At 41.8% G+C, this 18,324-nt stretch overlaps 1 protein-coding gene across 1 annotated transcript in view; it reads right to left on the reverse strand.

The window, feature by feature from the left end:
• The window catches only part of METRNL (meteorin like, glial cell differentiation regulator), a 34,252-nt gene extending 16,175 nt beyond the window's left edge, over positions 1-18,077 (reverse strand). Inside the window, exons 1-2 of the mRNA XM_065415838.1 lie at positions 17,968-18,077; positions 8,831-9,219 (exon numbers count right to left, since the gene is read on the reverse strand). Coding sequence (XP_065271910.1) covers positions 8,831-9,219; positions 17,968-18,077 — 499 coding nt within the window. The remainder of the gene's footprint in view (positions 1-8,830; positions 9,220-17,967) is intronic.
• Positions 18,078-18,324: the final 247 nt, after the last annotated feature.

Consider the following 18,324-nt stretch of genomic DNA (forward strand, 5'->3'; position numbering starts at 1 on the left):
CATATGTTCATTTTCATCATCTGAGTCAGATGCCACCAGCAGGTTGATTTTCCTTTTTTTTGGTGGTTCGGGTTCTGTAGTTTCCGCATCGGAGTGTTGCTCTTTTAAGACTTCTGAAAGCATGCTCCAAGCCTCATCCCTCTCAGATTTTGGAAGGCACTTCAGATTCTTAAACCTGCGGTTGAGTGCTGTAGCTATTTTTAGAAATCTCACATTGGTACCTTCTTTGCGTTTTGTCAAATCTGCTGTGAAAGTGCTCTTAAAATGAACAACATGTGCTGGGTCATCATCCGAGACTGTTATAACATGAAATATATGGCAGAATGCGGGTAAAACAGAACAAAAGACATTGAACTCCTTGGGGGAGAATTGTGTCACAGATTTAATTAACACACTATTTTTTTTAAATGAGCATCATCAGCATGGAAGCATGTCTTCTGGAATGGTGGCTGAAGCATGAAGGAGCATATGAATGTTTAGCATATCTGGCACGTAAATACCTTGCAATGCCAGCTACAAAAGTGCCATGTGAACGTCTGTTCTCACCTTCATGGGACACTGTAAATAAGAAGCAGGCAGCATTATGTCCCGTAAATGTAAACAAACTTGTTTGTCTTAGCAATTGGCTGAACAAGAAGTAGGACTGAGTGGACTTGTAGGCTCTAAAGTTTTACATTGTTTTGTTTTTGAGTGCAGTTATGTAACAAAACAAAATCTACATTTGTAAATTACACTTTCCCAATAAAGAGATTGCACTACAGTACTTGTATGAGGTGAATTGAAAAATACTATTTCTTTTTATCATTTTTACAGTGCAAATATCTGTAATCAAAAATAACAATATAAAGTGAGCACTGTACACTTTGTATTCTGTGTTGTAACAGAAATCAATATATTTGAAAATGTAGAAAAACATCCAAAAATATTTAATAAATTTCAACTGGTATTCTATTGTTTAACAGTGCAATTAATCGCGATTCATTTTTTTGAGTTAATCGCGTGAGTTAACTGCAACTAATCGACAGCCCTACTGGAAATTAAAGAGCAGTCCCCATAACTTTCCTCACCAATGGTTCTCAATGATGACAGTGACTCAGAAGCCAGGACCTGTAAAATGCATAGATCACTGAGCTTTTAGTTAAAATGCTCTGGGAGCTGTGCTCATTTCCACCACCTCTTTTGCCAATATAGCCAATGAGCGCGCACACTGTGGATGGGAAAGTAATCCAACGCCAATACTCTGATCCCACAAATTCTTATGCACATGAGAAATACAGCCTAAAGTTACTCACATCCCTAAGTGTTTGCAGGATTAATGCCCAACAGAGCAATGTTGCTTCACCGCCAACTGCTAGGCAATGAACAATGCAAAATGCACCTGCCCTTTTAGGCAATGAGAATCAGCAACACCACTAGTTCAAGAGGCAGAAGGCACGATTGCTCCCAAATATAGACCCAGAGTCGGGGCTTGTCTACACTGGCACTTTACAGCACTGCAACTTTTTCACTCAGGGGTGTGAAAAAAACACCCCCCTGAGCGCTGCAAGTTTCAGCGCTATAACCTGCCAGTATAGACAGTGCACCAGTGCTGGGAGCTTCGCCCCTCGTGGAGGTGGGTTTTTTAGAGTGCCACAACTATACAAGCCATGTTGGCAGCGCTTTAACGTTGCCAGTGAAGATGTGCCCTAGGGTGCTGCAGTAACTGAAGGCTATTAGCATTTTCATAATGCTAGGGTGGAAGGGTGACCCACTTCTAGGGTCTTGTTGTACCCCTTATAGTGCTCAAGGGAGGCACAGGAAATAGCTGACTCGGAGTTAAGAAAGCTTCTAAATATTTGCACTGTACCAACACTTTCTACCAGCTCGAGCCAGTGAATTAACAGCTTACAGGAAGTAGCTGGATATTGTTCTCAATTAGAAAACTGGATTTATCCAATTTTTTTTTTAAACATTTGAGTGTTGCACCTCAGTTATCTATAAACATTCTCAGCTAGCCACCGGGCATTAATAAAGGAAACTCATAAAATGGGTAGCAGAACCTGCATTATAATGGATAGATGTCATCAAGATAAAGAACATTTCTGTTAAAGTTTGACTTCGGTAGCACAGAACTCTCAGTCACATGAATATTTTCAGTCAACTCCAGCAATCAAGTTACAAGAACATAACATACAAACAAGCAGTGATCACACTGGGTCAAACCAATCATCCATCTAGCCAAGTATCCTGTCTTCCAACAGTGGCCAATGCCAGATGCTTCAGAAAGAATGAACAGAACAGGGCAATTATCAAGTGACCCATCCTGTTTTCCAGTCCCGGCATCTGGCAGCCAGAGACTTAGGAAACCCAGAGCATGGGGTTGCATCCCTGTCTATTTTGGCTAATAGCCATTGATGGAGCTATCGTCCATGAACTTAACTAATTCTTTTTTCAACCCAGTTATACTTCTGGCCAACACAACATCCTATGGCAACGAGTTTCACAGGTTGACTGTGTCTTGTGTGAAGCAGTACTTCCTTTTGTTTGTTTTAAACCTGCTTCCCACTAATTTTATTGGGTAACCTCCCCTGGTTCTTGTGTTATGTGAAGTGGTAAACACTTCCTTATTCAAGTTTGACTATACAGCTGACATTGTGCTAGACACCAATAGTTTAAGTGAGGTGCTTCTCAACATGAGTAAGTGAATCCAAACCTGGTCCTTACTCGACAGCTGTAATAGTAATTATTTTTCAGCTGAAAATACCTTAATTCTCCCTCTCCCCCCCAAAAAAGATCCAAGATAAGTAAGTTCTATACATTTTATCACTGTAATTTCTTACTTTGGATTATTTACTAAAAATCAGGGTCCTGAGAAGTAAAATGTCCTAAATAGACCTCCGTGCTTTTACAAACTGAATGTATGATGTTGTTATGGTAGAAAATTTAGTTTTACTATACTTAAAAACGTTGGCCAACATAGCAATGTCAGTTAGGAGTATGGAGGGGGAAAAAAGTCCTATGGCCTAACTGACACTGCTGTGCCAGCAAAAGCCCTAATGTAGAAGGAGTTATAACAGTCACAGAAATCCTTTTGCTGGTATAGGCTGCATCTCCATTAGGAAGCTTTGTCAGTATAGCTATACTGGAAAATCCTTTCTAATGTAGTCAAGGCATCTATTGTAGGGCTATCGATGCTGGAGCACCCACAGAAAAAAAAAAAAGTGGATGCTCAACACCCACCAGCCACCCGCGATTAGCTGCTCAGTGAGCCCAACTGATCAGCTTTTCAGCAGTGGGTGGGAGGCACTGCAGGGAGGGGATGGAGCAGGGGTGGGACTTTGAGCAAGTCGGCGCCTGTGGCTATCGGGGTAAGTGTAAATATTAAAAGAATCTCATTTAACAACCCAAGCAAACGAGATTTCTCCTGCTTCTCAAAGGCCATTGGCCAGAACGTCACAGTGCATCAATTCTGCAGTTGAGCAAACAACCTTCTAAGAACATAGGGCCTCATCCAAAGTCCATTAAAGTTAATGGAAGGACTCCCATTGACTTAACTGAGCTTTGGATCAGACTCAATGATCCCAGTGTAAAATGGATGAAAATTGCATATCTAGGGGCTCAAGGCAGCAATGCTGCTTCACTGCCAACTGCTAGTGAGCAAAAATGCATAATACATCTGCCCCTTTAGACCAGGAGAATCAGCAATACACTCAGCTACTACTTTATGTATCTAGAGGAGAATGTATGAAACGAAGGTCGCCAAACTTTAACGAACTACATGAGGGCCAAGGTAACCTTTCTTGGGCATAGCTAATTTGCATCAGACGGAGCCACTTGTTGTAGCTATCCTCCTTGTTAATATTAGGTACAACGTGCAGCGCCTACAGGTCCCAGTGTGTAATGATCCGTCCAGCCTGATCTAAACTATGGCCTCTCAACACAACCTGGAGCATAGCACTGTGGGGCCTGTAGTTTATGTAGACTGCATCCGCATATTACAGACGATTGTGGGATGCGTTGTTTAATAAGATAGTCCACACTTTTAGTCAATGCTAAATTAGAAACTTGGGATGGCCAATCTCGGAAAACCTGTTTTCCTCATTAGAAATGTGGGCCCAAATTCATCCCCGGCATAAATGCTCTCAAGTAAGGTTGATTTACGCCATGGATGCATTTGGCCTCTTGTGTGCTACTTTTTTCCAATTAGTTAAAAGCACTATGGTATTTTTACAAGTGGTCACATGATAAAAATCACTAAAACAATAAAGGCCATGCTATAAATCATCCAGTATTGAATTAATATAATCTGGATTACAACATGTCTCTGTACAACATGGAGACTCTACAGCTCTCCAGAGCAGCCTTAGAAAATATGATGAATGAAGCTATCGCAGATTTACAGCCAAGGAAAGGGTTGAACTCAGATTTAGGAAATCTTAAAGCACAATGTTTTTTGACTGCTCTAAGCACATTAAGAAGCCTGTTCAGAATCTACATTTTTCACTGTATTATTTGCTAAATTCCAATTAAATGAGAAAGAATGATGGTAAACTAATAAAACTCTGGATCCTCTAATTAAATCACTGGCACCCTGCCAAGTACTGCTGATTTATTGATGCACCCTGCAATGTCAGGATTCTGGGGGCACAATAGGTCACTAAAGTATTAAACAGATGACTTGTGCTCTTTAATCAGTGCTGGGATGCCAGGTTAGGAAGAGAGAATAAATTCAAGGGTAGAGTATAATAATATCACCAGTAAATAACACCACCACTATGTAGGGAAACAGTGCACAGAAATTTTAGACTACCTGATTTCATTAAATATTCTAGCTTGAGGAATGGAAAGTGCAGAATAACTGCACCTGGGTATTTGTCATTTAAGTCTTTTTTTGTTTTATTTTGTTATTGTTCTTAATCTTTTAAAATACACTGCTTAGTTTAGAGCAGGGGTTCTCAGACTTTTGTACTGGTGACCCCTTTCACGTACCAAGCCTCTGAGTGTGACCCCCTTTATAGATTAAAAACAGTTATTTATATATTTAACACCATTATAAATGCTGGACAAAGTGGGGTTTGGGGTGGAGGCTGACAGCTCACAACCCCCTATGTAATAACCTCGCAACCCCCTGAGGGGTCCTGACCCCCAGTTTGAGAACCCCTGGTTTAGAGCACCTGAAAGTGCACTGGCTGGGTCCAGGAAAAGGGAAAGTTTCCCTGTACAGTTTTGCCAGTGAATCTCAGCCTTGATCTGCAACAGCACCTCAACCTACTCTTCAAGTAGATACTTTCCAACTACATTGAACTCTGCCAGACTGTAACTAGCAGAAGATCAGATTCACTTTTCCATTTGCAACAGTCGCACAATCAGAATCCAAGCATGTGCCAAAGTAACAAACAGTCCCTTCAGCTAGAAACAGTCCCTCACATCAGGCTTTCAATTTATGTAAGGTAAAGGCTCTGGTTGGGCCTTTTTTCTCAGCTGAAGAAACAGTAGTTGAGAAATCAACTGATTGCTTATTAGGTTTCTGTTTGTCTGGAGATAAGTTTGCAATCCAGTTAGCAAGCATTCAATCAATGATTTTATAGAAAAACAGAATCAGCTACAGAAGAATGGCTGGTCCAGGATCTGTCAAGACCCCCAAGACATATTGATCTATTACAGGTGTATGCAGCTACTTATTTGGCAGCTCCACCAGACATAGGTATTCACAGAATTTAAATCAGGTTCATTTGACTGTTGGCAGGAGCCACACAGGGTGAACACATATGAGTAGAATGCCTCCAGGGGCTAGGGGTTCCAAAACCAGACAACGATAATTTAAAATATAACTTGAAGATCCCTTGAGTTTGATCTGAAGATTTTGTCGTGGGATTAGCACCAAGGGAAAAAAGTTCTTCCAAATCACACAGACACTTTATGGCCTATCTGATGCATGCACGCACATAGGCCATGTCTACACTAGCATTTCTGTCGGCAAAACTTTTGTCACTCGGGGTGTGAAAAACATCCCCCCTCCCCGAGCGACATTAGTTTTACCAGCGTAAGCACTTGTGTGCACAGTGCTATGTCAGCAGGAGAAGCTATTGCCGCTTGCTGAGCTGGTTTTATGATGTCAATGGAAGAGCTCTCTCCCATTGGCATAACACAGCTACACAAGCGATTGTACAGCTGTGCCACTATAAGCTTGTAACTGTAGACATGGCCTAAAACACATACGTATCAGATTGTTCTGGAAAACAGCACTGGGATTCAACCAGTGGCTATAGCAATTAAAGATGCAGTAGTCTTAGAAAAAGTGACTGTTAATATCCTTATCAAAGGAAAAGAATATGATCACATACAGTCACCGGTTTGGCTTCTGGAAGGCTCAAAATGAGATCAACTCCGAATTCCAAAATATCTCCAAGATTTTAACAAACAAAATATTTTTATTAAGAACTAATAGCACTAACATAGCTAATTCTCCAAAAATGTAGAAGTTTATGCATTTAGTATATTTGGTCCTGATTCTGCAGTTTACAATATGTGGGTGAACTGCTACACAGACAGGAAGCCCGACTTCACACAGATTCAGCACTCTGATAGTGAATTGTAAATGGCAGGATCAGGGCAATTATTTTTCATGTTCTAACTTTGCGTACCACAAAAATTAGCTTAAAAAAAAAAAAAGGCATAAAATGCATGGAGTGGTTTGTTACAATTTTGATTAAGACAGAAAAATTCTCAGATTCAGTGGTTTTCAAACACCAGATTTAAAGAGTATTTAGAGTTAATGTTTTCCACAGGGGGATTTTACTATGCAGTTAACATATGCTGTTTTCAGTATATCAGTCTTTGCAGAGGTGATCTTAATGGAAACAGCTCCTCTGTGTATATTTAAGTGACTTCTTTTGTGTCACTTTTAGCAATCAAGACTCACTAGATAATTCTCTGTAGACACAATGAATCCTAGACATCCAGCTATAAAATTGCACAAGTAACATAATGAAATAAAAACATCATTAATAAAATTGCGTTAACTTTTTTGGTTTTAATGGCAAATGCGCCACCTATCAGTTATTATGGGTGTTGCATGATTTATAAGCTTACTATATCACTAAGCTAACAATTCACTACATCATGAATACAGTCATAAACTAACAGCTGTATTCAGAGATGCAATATGTCAACTGACATACAAATACTAGAATTACTTGACAGTATAGAAAGTATTTACACACAAAAGGAAAGCAGGAGTCTTTTCTTAGAGGGTTTTTTCCTATTTGGCATAAAATCACTGCAGAAATAAATTATATATGCAATCTAAGAAATATGGAGAATAAGAAAATGGAAGATCATCAGCTATGCCACCACTTGTTGAGTGGTGTCCTTCACTGGGAGCACATGACACCAGTGCCTCAGAATCTGTACTGACTGCGTATTGCTCTCAGGGTTTAGTAAGTTTAAGATGCGAGTTTTAACTTGCCCTAAGTGACCTGAGACCTGACTACTTCAGAGACACCACTCTTTTCCTGTGATACTGCCACAGTAGAGATCAGTTTAAAAGAGGGGGGGGGGGGCTACCAGCAGGATATTCCCCATGGAGGTCTTAACTTTTTTTATTTATTTATATTTTTTTTATTAATGGAGATATCCTATCTCCTAGAACTGGAAGGGACCTTGAAGGTCATCGAGTCCAGCCCCCTGCCTTCACTAGCAGGACCAAGTACTGATTTTGCCCCATATCCCTAAGTGGCCCCCTCAAGGATTGAACTCACAACCCTGGGTTTAGCAGACCAATGCTCAAACCACTGAGCTATCCCTCCCCCCATTTGGTACAAAATAACCTATATCTGTTGTTCTCCAGGATACACTGCAAATCTCATCTCATAGGTTTTAGAAGGACAGGGACCTGCAATGAGTGGTCTCAGTGGACAAGAAATACAGGACTAGTTGATCATAGGATATTAGAGAGACAAGATGGGTGAGGTAATATCTTTTATTTAGTAGACCAACTTCTGTTGGTGAACGAGATAAGCTTCAAGTGCTCTGTGTAAGCTTGAAAACTTGTCTCTTTCACCAACAGAAGTTGGTCCAATAAAAGATATTACCTCACCCACTTTCTGTCTCTGTAAAGCGTAATTAGGTCAGCAGAGTAGGAGTATCTGTAGAGAGAAAACAAAACAAAAACGAGGTATTTCTCCTTGTTAAAATGTTTACTATTCAAAACATGCAGCACTGGGGTCTTTTAAAACAATAAAAGCTGGGAAATAGTTTTAAGCAAGAATCCTGGAGCCTGATTCTGACTCACACTGGCTTTAAATGGGTGTAACTTCATTGACTTTGTTTACCACTATGACCTGGGCTACATTTAAAATTTAGATCAACCTTGTTATGTCACTCAGGGTGTGAAAAATTCACACACCCCAAACATTATGTTAAACTGACCTAACCCCCCTCCCCAGTTTAGAGGCAGCTAGGTCAGAATTCTTCCATTGACCCAGCTGCCACTGCCAGTCAGATAGATGGATTAACTATAGGGATGGAAAAACCACTTCCGTCATTGTAGGAAGCATCTACACTACAGCTACAGTGGCAACACCACAGCTGTCCCACTGCAGCGCCCATAGTGTAGACGGTAAGTGAGGGGAGAATCAGTCACTCCGTGCTGTTCTGGGTCAGTTCTTTGGAATTCAATCCATGTTACTAGCTTTCACACAAAGCTATTCTTCTACATAAAGAAGAATTTATTAGCATGCCCTAAAAGTGGATGAAATTCAGATCTTGATATGTTCCCACTTATTAACTTTACCATCTGTCATATATCCAACACAGTATATGAAAATGCAGCCAACTGCTCAAAACTCACCAGAAACTGTGTGCAAATCAGATGCCGTCCCCTTGTTTATCAATTCATATTGGAATCCTGTAATTTTCCGGCTAATGTCCTGCTGAGGGGTAGCCTCAATAAACAAGCCCCCTTGATCATAACCAAAGCAATACACTTTATTGGGGCTGCGATCTCCATCTTGGACCAACATTTTCAGTTCTCCAGTTTTTTCCAAATAAATATTTGCTCCTGCGGAGTCCTTGAAAGGCTTTATGCAAACAGTCAAGTGTTTGTAAGAGGCAGATAATGTATTGGGTCGCAGATTGACTATGAGTGCTCCTGTGGGATACATCCATTTTATTGATCCTTCAGAACAGCGGAGGTAGACCTGTTCAACATCCTTCTTGTGAGACTCATGAGTTAAGCCACTAGGGATAGAGAGAACAGGGAAATTAGATGAGTAGCAGAACTATTTAAACATTGGTCATAATTCTCAGAAAACAGGTAAGTCAGCAAAACGCTTTATAGCACTACGGGCCTGATCCATTGTCGTGGTTGACAGAGATCATCTTGCAAGATCAAGACTGTGAAATGTGTTAATATTTTGGGATGGGCTTTAAAACAGCTCCAGACAAATCCATAAGAAGTTAAATCACAATTCAAAATGAATTCAGAATTAAACCTTAACTTTTTCCATTGCCTATGCAAAACACCCCACAACAAGAACTGCAGCAGAATCTAGTGACATCGGAAAGAGGGTAGACAAAAGGTGAAAACCTAGAGTTAATTTCCAGTGAAAGGTAAATAACAGACTAGTATCTCACTTGCTTGCGAGTAGGCATAGCCTAAACTGTATGATCTGTGGAGCCTCAACGGCCTGAATGAGGCCTAAACTAAGGACAGCCCTAAAAGATATCTACCCTATGTTACCAATGTATAGTCACTTGGTATTACTGGATATAGTGCACAATCCTGAAAACCTGTACACATGTGAGTAACTAAAGGTTTTGTAAGATATGGCCCAAAATATACAGTACATTTCCAAATTTTTCAGCATTCAAAATGGTTGCGAAGGAAGTGTGTGGTCTAGTGGGAAAAGCACTGGACGGGTAATCAGAAAATGTGGGTTCTAGTCCCAGCCCTGCCACTAACTTATACAGATATGGGAAAGTCACTTTGACTCTGTGCCTAAGGCCTGGTCCACACTAACCCCCCACTTCGGACTAAGGTACGCAAATTCAGCTACGTTAATAACGTAGCTGAATTCGAAGTACCTTAGTCCGAACTTACCACGGGTCCAGACGCGGCAGGCAGGCTCCCCCGTCGATGCTGCGTACTCCTCTCGCTGAGCTGGAGTACCGGCGTCGACGGCAAGCACTTCCGGGATCGATCCGGGATCAATTTATCGCGTCTAGACAAGACGCGATAAATCGATCCCAGAAGATTGATCGCTTACATCTGGACCAGGAAGTAAGTATAGACGTACCCTATGTTTCCCCTCCCATGCTCAGAAACTGCCTCTCCCTCTGTGCTAAGCAGCCTATAAGCACAGTGGGCCCCTGATCTCAGCTGGGGCCCCAAGGCTCTCCTTGAATAGAAATAATTAAAAGTTTGGCAGTGAGATTTAAGAACAAAAACCAACAACGGTGTTTAATAATGTTTATTCTAAGGCAGTACTGTATAGGCAGAAAAATACAGTGAACGATTCTGAATAAGCAAGATCATGAAACATTATAATGGAGATCTGGTATTGAAAAATAAAGTTTAAGAGCTTCAGCTTCCCTGTACAGTTTCGTCCTTGGAAGCCTTAAAAAAAAGTCAATTTCTGCAGCACATTCCATGAGAGAATCTCAAGAGTATTTTACAAATATTAAGTAATTAAGCCTCATAACATCTCCATTTTATAGATAATAATAAATAATAATTAATGGAGATATCCTATCTCCTAGAACTGGAAGGGACCTTGAAAGGTCATCGAGTCCAGCCCCCTGCCTTCACTAGCAGGACCAAGTACTGATTTTGCCCCAGATCCCTAAGTGGCCCCCTCAAGGATTGAACTGACAACCCTGGGTTTAGCAGGCCAATGCTCAAACCACTGAGCTATCCCTCCCCCCCAGATGTGTAAACTGAGGCACAGAGACTTGTCCAAGGTCACACAGGAAGTCTGTGGCAGAGTCAGACACAGAACTCATTTTAACGTGGCATAAATTATGAACATGAAATTCTGGTCTCTCAACACATCTCCAACACACATCTCCCTCTTCCCCACTTCTTCAGTATATTTAGGTACAGAACAAACGATGCTGGATTTAAACTCAGTCAGCATTTAGACAAGTTACAAGAAGCCATGTATAAAAAAGGAAAAAAACAAACCAACATATGGTTTGCATTTACTGTTGATGTGACTCATTATTGTTAGTGTCAATGTAACCCACTTGATAGAGGTTACACAAGGAAGCTCAGAAAAACTCAGTTTTAATAATACTGTCTGCAAACATGTGCTTTTGAATAATCTTGAAAGCCACATCAAGAGCACAAAGGATGGGGGAGAGCGACCAGTTCCTGACCTTTATTCTCTTGCCCTCAGACACACGGTAGTACTTGACATATTCAAGAAACAGAAGTTTCAATGGGATATCTCATATTGACTGCCTATTTACATCTTGTCCGCAAAAATCAATTTTTCAATACTGATTTTGTGCGATGACACTCAGCCAAAACCAGAAATGAAGAAGTTGGTCTTTTGGGCAGAAGGCTTATGCATCACAGAGATATCAAATAAACCCTCAAACTAAGACTTAGGTGATGCATAGGACTTGTGCTGGTCCTCTGCACCGGGGTGAATTTCACCCTAGAACAGGGTTCTCAAACTGGGGGTCAAGACTCCTCAGGGGGTCACGAGGTTATTACATGGGGGGTCGCGAGCTGTCAACCTCAACCCCAAACCCCGCTTTGCCTCCAGCATTTATAATGGTGTTAAATATATTAAAAAGTGTTTTTAATTTATAAGGGGGGGTCGCACTCAGAGACTTGCTATGTGAAAGGGGTCACCAGTAAAAAAGTTTGAGAGCCACTGCCCTAGAAGGATACAGTTAAAACATATGGGGAAAGGTGAGGGGCAGAATAGGGAGCTCAAACACAATAAAACTGCTGCTGCAGGTGATCCCAATATTGAGACTGTGAATTTTTGCATGGCAAAAATATATATACACATTCATGCTATTGTTCAAATGAAAGAAAACTGATTCTAAAATTCTTACATGTAGCCAATAATATCCCACAGGCAACAAAGTGATGCTGTTAGACAGATACAGTGAGTACTGTCTGCCCTAAAGCACCTGGCATTGGCCACTGTTGGAAGACAGGATGCTGGGCTAGATGGACCATTGGTCTGAACCAGTATGGCCGTTCTTATGTACAGGTACCTGCTGTATACATCAAGCTTTATTATAATGGAGGACTCAGAAATTGAGCAGATTTCAAAACCTGAGGTAAACCTGCAGAATATTAAAGACCTAGTCCAAATGAAATGGAACTTTTATAATACTGCCATCTATCACCATACTGAAAGTTTGTTCAATTTCATTTTTTACTTCTCAGTACCCAGTAATAAACTGTCCCACAGGCACATAATGCAGAGGCCATAAAAGCTATTTTTAAGTTAACTTGAGGTTTTTATTTTTTAAATATATGACATAGCAAGAGGTCAGTTGTTTTATGGTTATGTTGATGAATAAGGCACCCCCGTTGTACTGTTTGTTCTAGGAGTAGGTCCTAATAAACAATACTTCCTCCTACAGATCCCAAGAGACATATGTTGAGCCACTGAACTTGTCTGCCTGATGTTTAGCCTTCCTGAAGTCTCAAAGGGCCATATAACTGCATGTCTTGAAAGATCCATTACTGCCATTTGTGAAACCAATTATTATATATGACAATGCAACAGGCGATGTTTATAAGATGAGAATGTGTCCACCATAGCTGCGGGAAAGATGGCTGTAATAGGAACACTTAGCTCTTATACAGCGATCTTCATCTGTAGCTCTCAAAGCACTTTTAAAAACAGGAGAAAGCAACATTATCCCCATTTTACAGATAGGTAAACAGATGCCCAGAGAGGCAATGTGACTTGCCCAAGGTCACACAACCAGTCCATGGAAGAACTGGGCTGGACGGAGGTGTCTTTACTCCTAGGGTTTGTCTAAACAAACACTTATTTAGTGGCAAGCCAAGGTGTAAAAATGGACCTCACACAACCCTGCCATACAGTGTATCTGCAAAGCATGCTGCAGCACACTACTTGTTCCCTAGTGCACTTTGAAATACCCCGCTTTGAAATGGGAGTAGATCAAAGCACGCTAGGGAACTGTTAGTGCATGGCTGCAGGCTTCATGCAGACACTTAAGCACAGCAGGTTAGTGTGGAGTAGATTTACACCCCACTTGTCACAAACTAAACGTTCATGTAGACAAGCCCACAGTCTGAGTTAAAGGCTACACTGGTTAGGTTTCAGTGGAGTCAAAGCAGCACTTTTCACCCAAATAAAATGGGACATTTTTAGAATAAACAAAATAATTATGAATTCTGATTGGACCACACCATGGTATGGTTTCAAATTTCCTCAGGGGCTTGGGGTTCTCCATTAGGCCTTTTAAGACAGTGCAAGACCTTGCTAAAGACACCTGCAGTAAGTAATCAGATCGTACATTATGGAAAACTTTCCCTGGCAAATCTGAGACACTGAAAGAAATCATAGCTGAGATTTTCAAAGATGCCTAAGTTATATGGACCAGGCAATTTTCATTAATGGAAAATGGGTGTCCAAAACATTAAGTGTGTAATCTCACCAATTCCGAAAACGCATTGACCTATCAGGTCTGCTTACTTGCATCTGGCAATAGCCTATAACTAGTCTGTAAGAAGAAGACTGAACCTCCAATGGCACTTAGACACCAAGATGATAGGCACCTTATAAATTGCTAATGTAGACAGACAGCTATAAAGACAACTAATTGATTGCAAAATGCTATACTTTAAACAAAGAATTCCTTTCTGACCCCAGGGAGCAAACAGCTTGTGCCTTTAAGCATGGGATTTGATTGCCCTGTCTAAAAAAAAGTTAGTTACAGTATTTATTTATTCTTAAGAAGCAAAATCACTTTTATGGATAGAGTGGATGACACACAAACAGTACCCATAAAGTGACAATTAGATGATAATTGAAGGGTATCAGTCCTGGGGTCACTACTTCTTTTCAGAAGAGGTAAGAAGTCAGCTTCAATCTATATGCAATTGCCTTTGTCTCACCCTGAGCTCCAAATTCATTTGCATTCTGGATATAGTAGTGACACATAAGCTGCTCAATACGGGCAGTTCCACCTATTTTTAAGAAGTCAGCCCTTCTGCTCTTGTGCAACTGGAAGGATCACCAAGGATGTGTCATTTCCTTAATAAGCAAAAATGGGGCTGACCGGTGACAATGGGAAATTCCAAGCCTGGGTCACCAATTCAGCTCCAAACTCTTTGTAGCAAAAAATGACTCACATTTCTCTCAACTATCCCCTTTGGCTGGCAGTCAAAAAACTGAGTGGCTCAGGACACAGCCATGTCCAACCCTGCCTTGTCAGTTGGAGGGTCACCGGCTCAGATAGGAGGAGGAGGAGGGCAAGAGCCCTAAAAAAACCAAACTGGATTTGTATGGGTGTACAGATGACATTGCATAAACAAGGCCTAGAACATGGATGGCAAAGTTGAAACGCTCATGGTGGTGGAGAAGAGATGACAGGCTCTGCCCCCAAACTATAGAACCACAGAGCTATGTATGAAAAGCAGATTGTTAGGAATTTGCTACTGAAATTGACAACTGTAGGCTTTGTCCCATATCAGTTGTACATTGCAAACACACACACCCCCAACTGGATTTATAGTTCAACATTTTACCAATTGCCACGAGTCACTAGAAGTTCATAAATAGTTGCCAATTGTATGCATCTTTCAGATTGTACAGAATAATCTGGACCAAGAGTATATAGCATAATAAATCCACATTTCACTGCTTTGAACAATCTCCATTCCAAAACATCCTTCCATTTCAAGTTAAACTAAACTCTTATTTTAATCAATTCAGATTAAACAAACACATGAATTTATTACATTAACTGTATTACATTGGTACCCCATTAAAAACAGGTTTAGCCAAACCAAAAACCAAATATATGCTACATGTGTACTTAATTTAGCAACAATTTTGATTGTGAATATAAATGAGAGATTTTTTAGATTATAAACAGTAGAAGAGGTTGCAAAACCATGAAGACAAATTAAAGTTATTACAGAGGATTAAAGTTTAGGAGCCATACACTTGAGCGTTCAAGAGGTTTCACAACTAGGGTGATTAGAATAGTTATGGCAGCCAAAGAACAATTGCCTAGAATTTGCCTTAAATGACTTTGGTGTAATCCAGAGCTACTGCAATGAAGTTACTCCACCAGTGTAATTAAGAGCAGAATCTGGCCCAATAGCTTTATATATCAGTGTGGTAAAGCAGTGAGTTCCATACAGGTGAAATCTGAATGAAGCTAGGTAAACTGTTAATGGGAACACACAAAGAGCCTGATTCTCCTCTCACTTACACCAGTGTAACTCTATTGACTTTAGCAGAAATATTCCTGATTTCCACCAAAGTAAGTGGAGAATTGGGCCTAAAATCTTTACCCTATTACAAAACTATCCAGGTGCTTTGAAATAAACATGAAATATAAACAAGATAACCACCAAAAATTAAAACAAAAAAAACAGGAGTACTTGTGGCACCTTAGAGACTAACAAATTTATTAGAGCATAAGCTTTCGTGGGCTACAGCCCACTTCTTCGGATGCATATAGAGTGAAACATATATTGGGCTTTGTTACAAGGATAGGTTCCTGGGTCAGTGTTTTTGTTCAGTGATGTGTGGTTGCTGGTGAGTATTTGCTTTAGGTTGGGGGGTTGTCTGTAAGCGAGGACAAATACTCACCAGCAACCACACATCACTGAACAAAAACACTGACCCAGGAACCTATCCTTGTAACAAAGCCCGATGCCAACTCTGTCCACATATCTATTCAAGTGACATCATCATAGGGCCTAATCACATCAGCCATACCATCAGGGGCTCGTTCACCTGCACATCTACCAATGTGATATATGCCATCATGTGCCAGCAATGCCCCTCTGCCATGTACATTGGCCAAACCGGACAGTCTCTACGCAAAAGAATTAATGGACACAAATCTGACATCAGGAATCATAATACTCAAAAACCAGTGGGAGAACACTTTAACCTGTCTGGCCATTCTATGACAGACCTGCGGGTGGCTATCTTAAAACAGAAAAACTTCAAAAACAGACTCCAACAAGAGACTGCTGAGCTGGAATTGATATGCAAACTAGACACAATCAACACAGGATTAAATAAAGACTGGGAATGGCTGAGCCATTACAAACATTGAATCTATCTCCCCTTGTAAGTATTTTCACACTTGCTTCTTATCAAACTGTCTGTACTGAGCCATCTTGATTATCACTTCAAAAGTTTTTTTTCTCTTACTTAATTGGCCTCTCAGAGTTGGTAAGACAACTCCCACCTGTTCATGCTCTCTGTATGTGTGTGTATATATATCTCCTCAATATATGTTTCACTCTATATGCATCCGAAGAAGTGGGTTGTAGCCCACGAAAGCTTATGCTCTAATAAATTTGTTAGTCTCTAAGGTGCCACAAGTACTCCTGTTCTTTTTGCGGATACAGACTAACACGGCTGCTACTCTGAAACCTGTAATTAAAACAAAATATCTGAGCCAGATTACCTCTCTCTCTGTGTGTGTGTATGGTATACACACACACAGTCAACTTTCATCACAAAAATGACTTGCAGGTGTATTGCATTACAACAAAGTTAATGCCAAGTGTAGGAGGTCACCAGACATGAGTTACCAAACGGGTTATTTCGGTGTTAGGTTGCACAGATGTGGAAGGTGTTGTGGTCAGTAGAAATACTCTTCCTATGCCTGCTAAGGCTACCTCCCCATGGCACGTCTTTGGTAATGCTGATAGTTACTCCTGGAATGTTAATCAACCCCCTTCTCTCTATCCCGCCTCAAAAAACAGACCAAAAGAGGGGAAAGATTTTTTGCTATAACCAAATCCAAATTCCACATACACACAGATATCTGGGCCAACTCCTTCCTCCTCCCTCTATCAGGGACAAAACTCTCATTGACGTCAATGGAAGAAGGATCGGGGCCTCTACTCCGTAAAATTTCACACAAGCCTATGGAGAGAGGCACTGAGAAAGTGACTGGGGACATGTAAATCCATTTTATAGATCCACCTCACCATATCTGATCAAGACCTTCGTGCCTTTTAGTTTCAATATTAAACTGCTGACAAAACACAGATATTGAATGGCAGACAGACGGGGGGTGGGGGGTCCGGAAGGAGAACCCCCCAAAGAAATAGTGTAAATAAGGAATCGGTCCACTGAAATCAGAAAGTGACATGGGGGCAAAACCGAGACAAGGAAAGGAGAATCAAGCCCGAAAACGTAACCCTTGGCCTCGTAGCTCTTAAATAACTGCAGAGAGGCAGCGGCATTCTATCGACACAGTAGGAATGAAAAATTATTTGGAGGGGGAGCCGAGGGGGATATCATTAAAAGGAAAGACACTGTTCAAAATCAAGTTGTCCCTTTTCTCTCCTTCAGCCACGGGGGGGGGGGGGGGGGAGAAGAGAGGGTGAAAGGGTGAAATCCTGCCACAGATGGGACAGATCCCATCCGGGAGGTTAAATCTGCTATGGTCGGGGGCTGCCAAATTGTGACGATTTCAACCAGATTTAAAAAGCGGGGCAGACATCCCGCAAAGAGCCCTCCGCTCCCTCCCTCGGATGCCGGAATGTTAACGAAGAGCCGCCCATTGCATGGCCGGGCTGGACACTGAGCTGCCCCGGAACGGAGAAACTGAACGAAAGCGCGTTAAAAATTTAATCCAAATCCGGGGGAGACACGGCAGCGCTGACTGTCTCCTTCCCCCGGAGCTCGGGACATGCCCCGCTGGGGCTCGGGACATGTCCCGCTCGGGCTCCTCCTCCTCTCCCCAAACGGCTGGCGGGGCAGGGGGGGATGGCTCCGTCCTTACCTCCCCTTCCAGTTGCACAGGTCGCTGGAGTACTGCCCGGCGCCCCCCCGGCACAGCAGCAGCAGCCCCAGGACCAGCGGCAGCAGCCCGGGCGCTGGAGCGCTCAGCATGGTCCCTCGCAGCAGCCCCTCTGCTCTGGTGCGAACCCCAGCGAGACACGGCGCGATGCAATGGGAGGGGTGGAGGGGAGGAATCCGCGGCGTGCAAGGAGGCTTCCCTACATGGTGGGGCCAGAGGGGGGGATTGCACGGGCAGCCTGCCACTGGGAAAGGAAGCGCAGATGCCGGCAGAGCTGCTACCCCGTGCCCATCCCGGCGGGCTGCTCCTCGCTCAGCCGCTCGGCTCTACTCTGAAGTT

Source organism: Emys orbicularis, chromosome 13, assembly GCF_028017835.1.
Source record: "Emys orbicularis isolate rEmyOrb1 chromosome 13, rEmyOrb1.hap1, whole genome shotgun sequence".
Taxonomy (NCBI): domain Eukaryota; kingdom Metazoa; phylum Chordata; order Testudines; family Emydidae; genus Emys; species Emys orbicularis.